The sequence below is a fragment of the Melopsittacus undulatus genome, chromosome 3 (assembly GCF_012275295.1).
Source record: "Melopsittacus undulatus isolate bMelUnd1 chromosome 3, bMelUnd1.mat.Z, whole genome shotgun sequence".
Lineage (NCBI taxonomy): Eukaryota > Metazoa > Chordata > Aves > Psittaciformes > Psittaculidae > Melopsittacus > Melopsittacus undulatus.
In genome coordinates, this window is record NC_047529.1 from 70,988,629 (window position 1) to 71,004,816 (window position 16,188).

General features: G+C 40.8%; 1 protein-coding gene and 4 non-coding genes across 5 annotated transcripts; all 5 read left to right on the top strand.

Annotated features, from left to right (window-relative positions):
- The first annotated feature begins 6,067 nt into the window (after positions 1–6,067).
- Positions 6,068–10,025, top strand: RPS12 (ribosomal protein S12). The gene is made up of 6 exons (XM_034060408.1): positions 6,068–6,101; positions 6,240–6,291; positions 6,695–6,811; positions 8,518–8,620; positions 9,088–9,189; positions 9,939–10,025. The coding sequence occupies exons 2-6, from the start codon at positions 6,278–6,280 to the stop codon at positions 9,999–10,001; spliced, it is 399 nt and encodes a 132-aa protein (XP_033916299.1). The 5' UTR covers positions 6,068–6,101; positions 6,240–6,277; the 3' UTR covers positions 10,002–10,025.
- Positions 7,559–7,633, top strand: LOC115947409 (small nucleolar RNA SNORD101). Its single transcript, XR_004081340.1, has one exon. It is a non-coding gene; the product is annotated as a small nucleolar RNA SNORD101 (small nucleolar RNA).
- Positions 8,938–9,022, top strand: LOC115947411 (small nucleolar RNA SNORD100). Its single transcript, XR_004081342.1, has one exon. It is a non-coding gene; the product is annotated as a small nucleolar RNA SNORD100 (small nucleolar RNA).
- Positions 9,502–9,635, top strand: LOC115947410 (small nucleolar RNA SNORA33). The gene has a single exon (XR_004081341.2). It is a non-coding gene; the product is annotated as a small nucleolar RNA SNORA33 (small nucleolar RNA).
- Positions 10,026–10,346: 321 nt separating the features above from the next.
- On the top strand, positions 10,347–10,431 carry LOC115947412 (small nucleolar RNA SNORD100). The gene has a single exon (XR_004081343.2). It is a non-coding gene; the product is annotated as a small nucleolar RNA SNORD100 (small nucleolar RNA).
- The last annotated feature ends 5,757 nt before the right edge of the window (positions 10,432–16,188 follow it).

Consider the following 16,188-nt stretch of genomic DNA (forward strand, 5'->3'; position numbering starts at 1 on the left):
AGAATAATGTTTGTGTTGTAAGTCTGTGGAATTTAGTGGCCCCACTAAACATGAATGAATTACTTCACCCCATCCTTCTACTTATCAGTTAGTTTAAAGGTAGTGCCTCCCAAATTTGCTAGCTTGGGATACCCCTTGTCTGCCCATCCTGCAATAAATTTTGCAGGAAGTTCACACTGTTCTAAATCTTTGCCAGCTATCAGAAGTATTACAGATATGGCTGGTTTCAGCTAGTTTTGTGATTACTGGGGCATCCAAAGGTGAAAAGTGCATGCAAGGAAGACTGCTTACTTCATCTTGAAGACCCCTATTCACATGAGGAAGACTGCTTACTTCATCCTCAAGACCCCTGCCCACAATCACGGGAGAGCAGTGCGCAGACGCCAAGAGGAGGATAATAAGTTTCCTGGAGCTAGTTATAATATTCCCCACCTATACATGGGAATTATAAATATGTATATGACTAATGCAATAGTGAACGTATATAAACCTGTAACAAATGCTAATCAGTGTGCCTCTGGCTACGGTCACGCGCCGAGCGCTGTTGCTTTTGCTTTATTGGCTTTGTCCCTCAGTAAAATCCTGTTATCTCTATTAGAGGAGTGAGTTCGTGTTTCACAGTGTGCATATGGATTACTTATGCATTGGTCATTATTTCTAGAAGAAACTGGTTGATGTGACATATTTGTTAATTCTTCATATCTTCTCCACAAGTTATTGTTGTGGTTTAACTCCAGCAGGCAACAGCCCCATGCAGGTGCTCGCCCACTCTCCCCGGGTGAGATGGGGGAAGAGAATCAGAAAACTCATGCTTGAGATAGACAGTAAAGCAAAGCAAAATGAGGAATTCATTAGGCACTGATAATCATAGAATAGTTTGGGTTGGAAGGGACCTTCAAAGGTCATCTTGTCCAACGCCCCTGCAATTAACAGAGACATCTTCATCTAGATCAGGTTGCTCAGAGCCCCATCCAACCTGACCTTGAACGTTTTCAGGGATGGGGCACCATCCACCTTTCTGGGCAACCTGTTCCAGTGTTTTACCACCCTCATTGTAAAGAATATTTTCTTCATATCCAGCCTAAATCTCCCCTCTTTTAGTTTAAAACTATTACCCTTTCTCCTATTGCTAGAGGCCCTGCTAAAAAGTCTTTTTCCATCTTTTAAGTAGGCTCCTTTTAAGAACTGAAAAGCTGCAGTAAGTTCTCCCTAGAGCCTTCTTTTCTCCAGGCTGAACAGTTCCACAGCTTTTCTCATAGGAGAGGTCCTCCATCCCTCTGATCATTTCTGTGGCCTTTCCCACGGTCAGGCAGGTGTTCAGCCATACCCAGGACAGCAGGGCTCCATCACAAGTAAGAGTTACTTGGGAAGAAAAGACATCATCATTCCAAATGTTCCCCCTTTCGTCTTCTTCCCCAGCTTTATATGCTGAGCTTGAATACCATATGGTATGGAATATACCTGTGTTTTTTTTCGGATCAGCTGTCCCAGCTGTGTCTCCTCCTCCCATCTCCTTTTGTACTCCCAGCCTACTCACTGGTGGGATGGGGTGAGAGGCAGAAAAGGTCTTGACATCCTGTAAGCACTGCTCAGCAGTAATGAAAACATCCCTGAGTTATCAGCGCTGTTTCCATCACAAATCCAAAACACAGCCTCATATGAGCTACTATGAAGAAAATTAACCTTACCCCAGCCAAAGCCAGCAGAACTATAAATACTTGTTAACATTTCAACAAGGACTCGTTACCAGCCTGTCATGGTAAGTTTTCCAATTGTACCAAATTTATTTTTTTTTTAAGCATACAAGCCTTTCTCGCTGATGCCTTGTCTGCAGCAACTTAAAAAAGTAACTTTCCTTTCAGAACCAAATCATATGTAGAATTCAAGCCTTGGAACACTAGCCCTCTACAAAGACTACACAATGTCCACAAGATAAAAACACATTAACAGCAATTGTATTAAGAGCAGCTTCCTTCCTGGTCATCCAGGATGTTCTGAAATGCTCAGTACAAGTAGGAATACATACCCCGTATTATTATTCTGTGTATTTGTAGAGATCTTAGAAATTCGTTTGCAATGCAATCCAGAAATCACTTAGCTGTTGCTTATTTGCATCATATTGCTATTTATTTTGCCAGAAGTCATAGTGGCTGCACACAGGTATTTGGAAAGTGTTTAAAATGGATCTAATTTAACCACATGCTAACCACATCCTTTGAGGATCTAGTGTGGAATCTGTGGAACGCAACAAAAAACCTGCAAACTGTTTTGTTCAGTTACCGTGACAGCAAAGCCTTTCTTATTTTCAAACTGAAATGCCATAATAGCCTGTCCTTTTTCTGAGACCCTAGAATGGTCTCACCATAATTCCTCCAGGCACTTGAAGCTCAACACAGACTTCTGTTGTACTCCTGAGTAACAGCATGCAGTTGGCTGTTCTGAACCATTACCTGGAGGCACTTCGAAATACACATCTCACCTCTCAGGGCCAATGAGCAGGACCCCTGTAAATACAGAAGTTGGTAAAAATAGTCTGGTCTTACATCTTTATGATGCAGAACCTTGTTTTGGGCTGTGTGGCCAGGAAATTAACAAGATAATTGTTTAGGAAGAGTAGGGTGAACTTGTGCGCTAGTGTTATTTGCAAGAAGGCTTTCAACTCAGTGTTACACAAGACTGAGCAATTGTCTCTTTTGGAAAGAAAATGATATCTTGTGACACTGGAAATGAAATCATAGCACATGTCTGTGCTTTGTTTTCTAGAAACGGATGCCAGAAGAAAAGAAGTTTTGCAAGGATTGTTCAGAACTGAAATTTGGAACTGGTTGTTCAGAGTTTAGCATTGTTGTGGACTTCTCTTGGGAGTTTGTAATACCTGACAATTTTGCCTGCCTACCTGGTTACCTCACTGTACTGTGCTCATCTGAACTACTTAGTTTATGAATCCTCACAGTTTATAACATTTAACTAAAGCTATCACTGGAGTCTGGCATTTTGAACAAAAGATGGAGTTTGGCTGCCAGGATGAAGGTGAAGTTTTCCACAGCAAGAGACAAGGAGTGAAACAGAGCAAAAAAGAAACATGAAGAGAGTGGCTGAGACACAGTGAACCATTATATCCTCACTGCAGTACTGCTCTTCTGAAAAAGTCCCCAAGTTCAGTTGCCATTTTGATCATAAAGGTTAAAAAAAAGGAAGGCTGCCACCCTGGAAAGGGGAGACAGTCAGGGGGAGTGAAGGAAAAGGAGAGCACAGAGGGTTGTAGCTATAACCAAAGTATTTTTAAATATATGCAGCAAAATGGTGAGTCAGAATGGATCATCCAGAACAACAGGCTGGTCCCTGATTTAGAGACTCACATGCTTCATGTAGCATCTTGGATCAACACAGCACTGCAAATCAGGGAACCAATATAGTTTCATGATGAAAAAAGTCTGTGAGATGAAGCATCCAAATTCTTGAATGTGATGTGACAGTTTGTGGTTATTCTTTCTCTCCCCAAATCCAAGTTTACAGACAGCATGTTATGGTGTTTGTAACATAAGCAAATCCTGAGAGGATCAAATTCCTCTGCTGGGGCTGCCTGCTAAGCCAGTGTTTGCACTGACACCACTTCATCCCTCTAACAGTCCAGGCAGGCTCTTGAACTGCATCTGGCTCCTCCTCATTGCCTAGCACCCTTTTGTTACCCCACTCACCACTCTGAAGTGCACTAGAAGTAGGATCTTAGCACAGGACTGCAATCCTTTGCTTTAAACATGTCATGCCCTGTGGCTATATGCCAGCATTTAAACGGCAGGGTGCTAAATGGACTCATGATTCCAAGAGGATATACAGAAGTTAAAAAACTAGCTACTCCTTGTACTAATCTGGACAGAAAGGTAGAGCAGGTGGGATAGTGACAACAGTATACAGAGAACCCACATGAACACTGAGTTCACATGAACGCACTGAGCGTTAGACGGGATCACACACTGCCATTAATTATTACACACATATATATATACCTAAGCTATGCCAACATTTCAACAGAGTTCAGTGTCAATGCAAATATCCCCTCTATGCATACATAACTTTTATCTTAGCACAGCTTTGTTTTCTTGCAACTGTGCTAGAAAAACTGTTTTTGCATATTTACATCTAAAATACTAGATTATAATTTGACTGATTATTGCTTTTGCTGTAATGTGAATATTACAGATGTTCATACTCCCATCTCTTGGACAGAATCTATATTGCACTTATCTGGTGGTACTGATGTGTTTTATGGCTGGCTATGGGACTTACTGTTATCCTGTAATGACCTCCAGAGAGGTAATATTTTATTGTTACACTCAATAAAAAAAAATCCTCTATACATTAGGCATCTCTGGGGCTTTTTAAGGGGCACAAGAAAATTAAGTGATAGATGGTAGAGGGAAGAACATTCACCCTAGGCAGTGGAAAAGAAGCTGGGCATTATAATTTGTGTTTGTGTGCTTTCTGGAGTCTAAGTATGAAGAAAATTGTATCTTCCCACTTCTTGTGGAAGAGGAGGGAAGAAGACATGGCCAAATGTCCCACAGGAGCTGCTAAATGAGAATATCTGGTTGCAACCTACTGGAATATTGCAACTGGGGCTGCAGTTCAGAGTTTCAAGCAATACATGGCAGTAGCTGGAGGTGGCTGCGTGTACTTTGGAGGCTACCGTTGTAACCAGCAGCGTGATCCCTAAGGGCTTTGCCCTTGGTAGCTCACAGAGCAGAGAGAAGAGTGCCCTCTTCTGTCTCCACTTCTGTCTCCAGGACTTTTTTTGGAGGGCTCTGGGTAGCTTCTTCCCCTTCTAGATCTCTGTAGTATAAAACATACCTGACTGCCTCGAAGTTGATATTAACGGGAAAAGAGGCAGCTGAAGCCTGGAAGTGCAGCCACAGCCCCCCCCCCCCCCCCCCCCCCCCCCAGCCAGTCCTTTCTCCTTCCAGGCTCAGGAAGGTCATGCTGCCTAAGCTCCAGGCCTGTGGCTGTGCCAGCGGAGTGGTTTCCCCTTCCCTCTCTGTCCTTCCCTGCACTTCTCAGCACACATGGGAGAGACAAGCGGTAGTGTGCAAGTTACTGTGGGGGAGATTCCAACTGGACACGAGGAAATTTTTTCACGATGAGAACAATCCACCACTGGAATGATCTCCCCAGGGAAATGGTGGATTCCCCAGCACTAGACACTTTTAAGATTCAGCTGGACAGGGTGCTGGGGCATCTAGTCTAGGTCATGCTTTGCCTAGAAAGGTTGGGCTAGATGAACCTTGAGGTCCCTGGTCTAGTGTTCTGTGATTCTCCACTCTGTCTCCTAACTACCTGGATTTAGCCCTCAGCCTGCCACTTGATCATAGTATCAAGGAAGGACGTACTGTGGAAAAGGTGATTCACAATGTTGGCAACAAATGTGTTTGCATTAGCCACTAACCATGGCCATCAATATTTGTTACCTGGCTTTGCTGTATTTTGACGCTACGTGTTTTGTTACAAAGATGGTAGTAGGTAGATCACCCGATGGCCACATTGTCTGGTCTGAAGTAGACAGGAGGGACAAAGTCCCGTGTCAGACTGATAGTGCCCAAACAAGCACCATGTTGTAAATGTGGTGGCTGTGCTGTACATGCCATCAGTGGGATCACCGGTGTATGAGTGTCTGACAGGGATGGGAACGTGCAGGTGCGTTTTCTGATTTCTGAGTTACAGCCGAGGTCTGTAACCCCACGGAAAGACGCAAGGATTTACAGTTTGTTCCCCATCCTCCTTAGGCTGCAAGCTATTGAGGAATGGGGACACTTGAAGCCAGACCACTTTAGCAGCAACAAGTATGCTTACTGCCCTAGGAAAGACGATGTGACCCACTCCCGGCTGGTCCTTAGCCCCGGGAGGTCCCAGCCAGCTGCTGCAGTTGGCTTACTCCAGGAGGCTACTCTGGCACCGGAGGAAGCTGCTCCGCAGTCACGGCTGGCAGCTGAATGACGGATCAGGCAACGCCGTGGACAGCCCGCCGCCGGCGCTGGCTGGGGTCCTTGCACGCTATAAGACCGTAAGGCGGAAGATCCGCCTCCTTTTCCGCTGGCGGTGGTGTGGGGGTGAGTACAGGAGATGGCGCCGAGGCCTGCCGGGCGGAATCCCCGCGGCCGCTGGGGCATCGTGGCGGGATCGGGCCGGGCGGGGGCCTCGGGACGGCCGGCGCCGCTCACCGCGGCGGCCTGTGTCTGTATTTCCAGCAGGAAGCCGGGCGGGAACAGCACCCACCGTGAGCACCATGGCCGAGGAAGGGTGAGCGGGGCCGGGGCCATTCGGGGGCGGCGGGCGGAGGGGCCGCGTCTCGCCTGGCCGTTTCGCGCTGCTTCATGCTGGGCTTTGCAGGTCCGGCGGTTCCGGGCCTATGTAGGCCCCGTCGTGGCGCTGCCACATGCTTCCTGCAGGTTGGATGCTCGGCTGGTGTGCGGGGTTCCCTTTTTAAGGGAGCGTGGAGGGAACACAGCTGGTTGGCTCGGTAGGAGAATTTAATCTCAGTTTCTTTCAGATTTATCTTTTCCAGAGTTTATCCTTCGCCTTGGTTCTGCTTGCTTCGCTTCTGTATATTTCTAATTATTGGGTGCTTGGTGGTAAATGGGAAACTTTTGCTTGTAGTTGTAAGATGCTGTCATGATCAGAGCAATATCTGCGTTCTCTTTAGCATTACTGCTGGAGGTGTAATGGATGTTAACACCGCCCTGCAAGAAGTGCTGAAGACTGCACTTATCCATGATGGCCTAGCCCGTGGTATTCGTGAAGCAGCCAAAGCCTTGGACAAGTAAGTCTGGCTTTCCCATTTTGCCTGTGGTAAATCGCAGAATGGCACAAGGTATGTTGGACACACGTGGTGATCACTTAGCTCAGATGTTCATTTGAAACTTTTTCTAAGACCCTGTTTTCCTGCCAGAGTTCTGTCTTTTTGTATCTCTTTTTCAAGGTCTTTGACTGTGATCTTAAAATACAGATGCTAAACTTCCTAATTCAAGAATAACAGCATCTAGTGTATTCAGGGTCTTTTTGTGACCTCAGTGCCATCGAGTTTTCATATGGACTTGTTTTGTGAAGTAAATGGAATGGCACTTGCAGTATGTAGCTATGAAAATCTGGGGCTCAAGGACCTTGTGTTTTAAGAAGTGATAAAACTTCTCAAAATTAAGATTCTAATTAGGAGGGTTTATATATGTTAGACTTAACCTAGAAGAGTTGGTTTAGTTTTATGAAGCAAACCTAAAATTCATAGCTTGCCTTCACTACTTTTGCTAGCTTCAGTTTTTTGCTTTTTGTTTTTTTTGGGGGTTTTTATTTTTTTTTTTTTTTTTAATTGCAGCTGTAAATAATTGGTTTGGTACAATATCAAAATAATATTAAATTGTCATACATGTGCCAACCACAGTAATCAGTTATGGCTTCTTGGTAGGATGAAGTACTGTCTATGTACATACTCATTTCTTGTGGATGTTTCTGTCTATATATATAGAGGCACATACTTCTAAGATTAGGTGGTGTTTAAGTGAAATGCTGCAGTGTTTGGGTGATGACTTCAGAACTTGTCGGATACCCCTTCACTCATCTAATGAGTGAGACCAGCAGTCTGACAAACCTGTATGCAAAAAGCTCTAAGGCAAGGTACCAAATAATGAGAGAGGAATACCACTTAGTTGGCTGACAACTAGTGTGTAAGAGTTGTTTTAACTTCAGATAAAATTTCATATGCTGTGTGTTAAGAGGGTCATGTGCTAAGTTTATATGCATATGAGTGTGATGGTTTTTACTTGGAAACATTGTTTCTGAATCAGTGTGGTAAAAGTCATAATGAAGGAGGCCATAGAGAAAACTGTCTTTGTTTGCAGTGGTCAAATTATATTAGGTTAAGCATGGAAGACCTATACAGCTCTCTTTGTTGTCAGGTATCCCTTTGGTATTCTTAACATTGTACCACAGTATACAAAGATCCTAATTAGAAATGAGGCCCTGTCATAACAGCTTCTTTCAACGTAAGTAAAAAAGATTGTTCTGAAGAGCTTACAAGAAATTCATATGGAAGTGCAAGGTTTTAATAATTGCAGTTCTAATGTTCAGTTGCTATCTGTGGTAAACAAGAAAAACCAACTTGTAACGCAGGTGCTTTTTAATAACGACACCAATTCTGCGTGGGACTGGTGTATATCCAGTCATTACACCTTTTCTCAATTGCTGAGAATTTATTTAGTGGGATTTTTAGAAGCTTCTGGAATACAGTAATCTCATAATAAAGCTAACAATGTATGAGTAGTCTCTTACATATATGAAAAGCTTAACTTGTAGTAGATCATCTCAAAAGTATGGTAGTATTTCAAAAGCCTGTGTAGTCTCAAACCCAAAAATTTAACTTAGAAAGTGGTTGTTCGGAAATGCCCTAGCTGAATTTTGTTCTTCACAGTTTTAATTGTCAAGAACATTAAATCCGTGTCCCAAATTAAATTGTAATTTTTCTTTTCTTTTAAGACGCCAAGCCCATCTTTGTGTTCTGGCTTCAAATTGTGATGAACCCACGTATGTAAAATTAGTTGAAGCGCTTTGTGCAGAACATCAGATCAACTTAATAAAGGTGAGTGTCAGAACTTCAGGCACAAGTTTGGAACAGTTACCCTGATTGCAATGTAAGTTGCTTGCTTCAGCATGCAGAGAGACGAATCTTTTACACTATGCTATAATTCTGCATGAGGTTTATCTAAGCAAAATTTCTTTTGGTAGCAGATGTGGTTTTAGTTCTTAGTGATTGTCATAGAAGCAGGACAGAAGCAGCATGTAAGTGGCAAAGGATGCATATCAGATATTTTATGAAGTTAATATGATTTGTTTTCTGGCAAATTAATGCTGCAAGCAGCTGTAGAACATAGATGTCTAAACATTACTTTCCTCAAAGCTGTACAGTGATGATACTTTGGCTCCCTCTACTGATAGTTGTGAGGAAAGCAGCCATCCGTTACCCAATATTTCTGAGTACAGCAGTTTTTGCTGAGCCCAGTTATGTTGGAAGTTGCTAGTTCTAATGTGATGCAATGTTTTACACAGGTTGATGACAACAAGAAACTGGGTGAATGGGTAGGTCTCTGCAAGATCGACAGAGAAGGAAAACCTCGCAAAGTAGTGGGCTGCAGTTGCGTGGTTGTCAAAGTAAGATGATGCTATAATTATAGCTTACTTCTTAAGTTCTGAAAATGAGCACTAAACATAAGGTAGCTTTAGATAATGGACTATTAAATAGATCTTAGGTTTTTATTTTTTTTAACAGTTGCTTTGCATTGTTATAGTGAAGATAAACTGCTTCCCTGTTCTATATTCACTTTCATGTGTATTTAAAATACTTGTGTTAATTTAGTAAGTTAATGCCTATTTCCTTAAAGTATCTATGCCCACTTGCCAGTAAGCATTAAAGGACAGAGCTTTTAACTAGAAGAGATGAAGTTTTATTTCAGGAAAGAAAAAACGCCAGTTCAATGTGTCTGCTCAACTAGCAAATGTTCTGCAGAGCATATTTTAAAATGAGCTGGTAAAGTAAAGCCACAGTACGAGCCTTGAAGACTTTGTTGTCTTTGAGGTCCCAAGAGATGGCTACATCTTCACAGTAAAGACTAATCCCTTCTTTATATATTTTCATACTTTTGCTACTGTTTCACATATTTTACTTAGCTTTCTTTAAACAGAAATGAAGAAACTTGAATGAAATAGAGTAGTTCTTTATTAGAGCAGTTTTTATTAAGAGAATGAAAGGAAAACAGCTGGCAGATTGTTTGATATTACTTTCATGGAATTGCGGGAATACTTGGGATGCCTTGAGAAAAAGCAGCCTCAATTTTCCTTTTTAAAGTAGCTGACAAATTTTGAATGAGTCTGTGTTATTAATGAGTTGCCTTGTGTTACAGGACTATGGCAAGGAATCTCAGGCCAAGGATGTCATCGAAGAGTACTTCAAGTGCAAGAAATGAACAGAAAATAAATTTTGAACCTGACTAGTGTGTGCGTGTGATTAACGGGTGGGAATCTGTGGAATAGTTCTTTGAGTTGCAACAGGTACCATCAGAAGATAAAGGACTTTAAAGATCTTGGTATAGCTATTACTGTGTTAAGTGTCAGCTTGCTAAAAAGATGATGGCAATGCCTGCCATTCCTGTCCTTGGGTGCTTCTGCTTCCTGTTCCGTCCCAGAGGGTACCAACTTGGGGAACTTGGCACAGCTCACATGGAGAAATGCTGTCAATTACTACCTTTGCTTGGGCCTGTACTTCTGCAGGGATCCTGAATATGTTGTTATGGGAAAGTCTGAAGTACTGCTGCATCTGTGATGAAAATTTGGCTCCCTCTGCTGAAACAGATGAGGAGAATGGCCTTAACTGTTACCCAAGTCTTCTGAGATGTTGCAGGAAATTTTTGAATGCTATCCTAATATATTAGGGACATTACTTGACACAAGGTGTGTTTTGGCTTCCCCTTCCCCCAGTTCTGAAGCAAATAGTGGATGGAATAAGCTTCCAGGAAGTATTGTCACCTACTTCTAGGTATTTATTCTATAGGAGCCTTAATAGTCAGGTAGCCAAGGAGCTGAGATCTCGTCACTGCTCGAAACAATGTGTTGTTGAACTCTGGCTTACCCAGTGTCTTTAGTTCCCACAGTAATTGGATGATGTACAGAACTTGTCAATTTTTTGCTTTTTGGATACAAGGTGGGATTCAGACTGGAATTTTAGGTTAGGTTATTTTTTTTCTCTCCTGCAAGTTACGTATGTCTTCCATTTCCTGTGGAGCAGCTCTTGAGTTACAAGGAATTGCTGCATTATGCTGATGAGTACGACATGAATATGTGGGGCTGGGCACCTGCAGGCTGAGGAAATTTGAATGTGTATTTCTTTGCTTCTCAGGCTCTTGAGTGTTAATTTTCATTGTGGTTCATAACTCATTTAGATAACCTACATAATTCACATGGTGTATAGACAGGCATCTTCTCCAGATGCTGGGATCATGTGCACTCTGTACAGCTCTTACTAAAACTCTTGAAGTGTCTGGTTTGGCCCTGTCTCAAATTTGTAGCTGTGTAGCTGCTAGTAGCTAGATCTGGGTGACTTGTTTTTTTGAGAAGTTCCTGTAGTAACGTCTTCAGATGTACTTAATAACATTTAGCTTTTCCAAGTTTGGCCAAATACAGGAAATGTAACCTTGTGGTGATACATGTTCAGTTTTGTCTGAGAACTCAGTGGAGTTAAAAGTAGCTGTTAACATTTTAGTTAATGTCATGCTAGTATTGCAAATGGAGGGAAGTTAGAAAATGTACAGATGCTACCACTTCCCCTTTGGATGCTGAAATGACAAATTTGTTCCTGTAGATATGAGCCTTAGTTGGAGACCTTATTTCATGAAATTGCTGGAAGTTTCTAAATACTAAGAAAAGGCAGTTTATGAAAATACTCCTTTAACTATGTAAGAGACTAGAAAACTTTGTCAGTTGAATTTGGCTGATAATCTTGGGTATCTGACAGAAGCACAACAAAGTACACTTCAGTCTTGTCCTATTTACACTTCGTTGTCCTGTTTTAAGAAGCTGCAACTTCTTAAAGTTTGGGATAAAATAGTAATGGTATTTGTTCTTCAGACTTTTTTTTTGCAGCTACATTTTAAGAGAATTGTCTGAAGTGATACTGGCAGTATAATAGGATTTTTGTTTTTGTTTTTTCTTGGCTGTTTATCAGAATTATTACAAAGGGAACGGGGATCCAAAACTGGAGTGTGTGTGTTCCATGGCCTATGTACTGCTAAGATTGAAAATTGTTTCTTAATTGAACATGTTTCACTACCAGCACATTTTTTACCTGCTAGTAATAGTAAATTCCTCTTAATTCATTGGATCTCTGGATGCAGGGTAACAAACATGCAATTCAGTAAGTCTCCCCAGGGTAATGGGTGAAGATGTTTAGAAAATATTAAATCCATAGCCGTATAGTCTCAAATTCAAGGAAGCTTTTGCTAAGCCTGTGCAAGCAATAAGATTTTCCAGATGCTTGACTTTTTGGCTAAGATAGAGTTTTTAATTTTGTTACTTTTAAACACAAAATGACTGGAGGAGAGCACGATTCTGAGTTCAGATACGCTTAACTGACTACAAAGGGAGTAAGTCCTGTATAGATACTTCCTGGATGTAGGATTATGTGAAGTTAAGCTGCCTTTTTTTTTTTTTTTTTTTTTTAATGGATTTGTCCTTCTGATGAAACTCAATGTAGCTTGAGGCCAGCTCAGCATGGGAAGTTTTTTGCTATTGTAACTTAATTTCTCACAAGTCTACTAATTTCTTAATTTACTTTTGGGGAGGGAAATAGGAAGGATATCTGTGGAAGAAGGAAGAAACATTTGTGTCTAGTTTAACTGAGATGGTCTTTTTAAGGAAAAGGGTCCATCACTGAAAAGGATTAATAAAAGTTGATAACATGTTGCTTTAAGTTCTGAAGTTGTCTGGCTGTTACTACTTTACCTCCATAGAGGATGTGGAGACGTGTTCACTGTATTTAATACCTGATGTTCACCTTAGCACTTTCCTCAATATTTATGGAAAAAGCTGATTGAAAATAACGTGCTACATTGTGGTACTACTGTCACTGGATTTCCCACCTAGCTGTAATGTTATAGAAATAGGATTTGCTTAGTAAAGAAAAAAATGTTCTCAGAGTATTCACAGCCTACAAGAATGCTGCAGAAATAGTACATTTGTTTGGCTAGGCTGGAATAGTACAATAGCATAAATTTCAGCCTTGCATGAAAGGTAGGTGATATGTCCATTCTTACAGATCCTAGTATACTACTTTACCTGACAGGAGCAGTGAAATTCCTTGCAACAAGTTTTTTAGTTGGATTTTTTAAAGCCATATGTGGGGAACATGCAAGCTGAATCTACAGTAGAATTAGACTTGGGAATTGTTAGCACATTGTGAATTTATATGTTTAGTAAGGAGCTTTACATATTTTAAACCTGCAAGCAATTTGAGAAGAGTCCAGCAAACTACAGTTAGTCAACTTTACAGCATATTCTACTTTAACATATTTTAGCTGCAGTGTGAGAAAAATAACTTTGATCTCCATCTGTCAAAATGGTTTTTGTTTCATTTCTACCATGGGATATTGGAATTGCTACTTCAGCAGTAGCTGGATTATACATTTCATCTTAAATACTATGCTATGATCAGTTAACTCTTGGGAAAAGGAATTCAAAGTAAAGAGCTGTAGTCCATGAGCAAGTTTAAGCAGTGCTTTGCAATAATTGAATGATACCTTAAGGTAAGTTCAGGCCTATGTGTTTTTTGTTTTAAATGTCACCTTATTTTACATGGCAATGGATATTAATACTAGGGAATGACATTTCTTCTTGCAAAGTTTGTTTTCACCAAAACAAAACTAACAGTTCTTAAGCATTTTTGCCAGAAGGAGTTGGGCTAGGATATTAATTTTTTTATCAAAATGCTTAGGTATAAGGTTAGGGGTTTCTTGTAATCTTTTATTTATGCAGGGTCAGTGTTGGAGAACTGGTTAAGGCTATCACTAGTGCTTCATCTATTTTCAAAAATTTCTTGAGGTCTAAATTCCACCCAAACTTTCTGGTTAATCTTTTGTAAAAAAAGGCCAAGGAAGACAAGTGATTGCTAGTCCTTGTTCATACTGAAAGACTTGGCATATGCTTCCAAGACATCTGCTTTGTAGACAGAGTAGACCCAGTTTCTTCACATTTTCTTGATGGTATTTTTTGTTTGCTGTAGAAGATAATGTGCCTTGTAGGACTTCAGAGGAGTAGGCTTTGGAATACTCCTTAAAGTATAGCCATCTGTAGTTACCACCTGAAAGGATGTGATTAGCATTAAAAATGGGATAGGGATTTTGAGTTTGACTCAATGAGGAACTGACCCTCATTTTTCCTCTGTTGCTGATTATATTTGATGCTCCTTTCAGGTTTTCCTTGTGAAACAGGGATAATGCAGAATGGCTTGCTCAATGATACGTGCTTTGTGGCTTTTGGTTGGCAGAAGCAGCAGAAAGACATTCTTGTTCTGGCCTAAAATACCAGATTTTAGTGGGTTTTACATGGATTGGTAGTACTTTCCAGGCCTAAATTCTTACATTTCCATGTGAAGTAGAAAGCTAATGAAGTATTTTGAAGAAATGCTGCTAAGTCATTATGAAGGTGCTAAGTACAGATGCTTAGACTGTGTTGGAAGAACATTCTGTGTGGGATTTCAAATTAAAATAATCTTGGGAACAGTTAAGCTCACTTTGTTTTGGAACCTGTATATCACCCTGGCCAGTACTGCTTTTCTGCATCTTGTGCATTTTGCCTTGCATTGTAAAAGCTTGAGCAGCTGGACAGCACCATCACCATGTATTTGCAGAGATCCTGCTCTGATGGAGTTGTGGTTGTGACTGTAGCTCCTGTACGGGACCTGGTTATGCCTGACCTCCACTCTTTCCCCTGATAGTGCCCTTTACTGTTTCAGTCCCTTGGAAGTCTGGGAGAAAGGCAGTGCTACTCAGTGCTAATTCTGGTTGAGAAGGAAGTATGTGTGCTTGTAATGTGTAGTGGGAGCCAGAGTGCTTACTTGAAGGTAATTTCTATCAGGACAGCTCATTCACATCAGGATCTCCCACTAATATGCTGATGTGTTTTGCCGTAGCGCAAATGTCAGGGGACCAGGGCTTGTCAGCAGCAAATTGCCATGCTGCACAAGCACTTCTTAGGGCTCCCGCCATTCCTTTGGAGACCATTGTTTATTCTGTCTCCTTTGGCAAGAGAAAAGTTTATCTTCCAGTCTTGCATAACACAAAGTATTTTATGGAGGGTGAACACTAATCCCACATGAATCAAAAAATACAATTAGTATGAAAACACACAATGTCCTTAACAATTTCTGTAATAAATAAGCATGATCCTCAGTATTTTCTGACTAATGTTCCTGATTTAGAATTGCTTCTACCTGTCCAGTTTTATTCCCTTTGTTACAGAAGCAGGATACCCTAGCTGCAAGCCAGTGCCCCTTTTGTATTTATGTTACTGAAGGTGGTGTAGATATGTCCCTGAAACATGCTTCCTTTCCTGGAGACCTCATAAAGGTCTCATCCAGTGATGTAAAGGAACGCTGGATATACATCCATTTGTCAGCCTTGTCTTCTCATTTTGAGATTATGTGTTTGGATTTTTAATTTGTATCTGGCCATTGAAGCAGATACTGGGTGTTGTGTGAGCACAGATGTGGCTTGATTTATGTAGCCTGAAGGAAAACAAGTAATGGCAAATTATTTTCTCAATGGTTTTAAGCAGTTAAGTAAATACACAAGATTTTTTTTAGTGCTTGGTCAACAAGCACATGTTTAGTTTTAACAAACTAAACAGTTGAAGCAGTTAGTATGCTGTGCTATATAATGATCCTACACACACTCATCATTTTCTCATGCACTAGCATTACTTTTGAATGAAAGTCCATCTACAAAAAGCCCCAAATCTACATTAACTTTTTCATGTAGCTGACCTGTTCTAACTGATTATATAATCTTTTGTGGAAGCTACTATGCAGGTACCTGAACTTTCAGCCACTGGTAACTGTGCTTCTTCCTTTCAATTGCAAAAGTGTCCGAGTCATGTTGTATTATAGGGGAAACTAATTTGAAAATCACCTTGGCTTATGTGATCTTTTCTACTCCTCTTCCAATTCAAAAGCAATTGGGGGGGACTTTTTATAGTATTGAAGCAAAAGTATTTACAAAATTTTCACTGAGACCTGTGTGAGCAATGCAGTATTACATAAACTTGGGACACTTGATAAGTAACAACCAGCACACTTTCAGAGGTTTATAAACTGATGTAATATTTTTGTTTGTACATCATTGGGTTTTTTTAATCCTTTTAATGATCATCTGGTATTTCATACTGCTGAAATATTATTAGTCACAAAGGAGAGTTATATAAAATACCTATATATAAGGGGGAAAATGTTCAAATTAACCTAGCTGTTGTTTTTCTTATCTGATTCGAAGTTTGCTACTTTCAAATAGTCCTCCAGCTCAGTCAGTGTCAGATGAGTGTTCGTCTTTGCTATAGCCTGACTGAGGCTCGTGTCTGTAACATAAGTTTTACTCTTTGAAGTGCAGC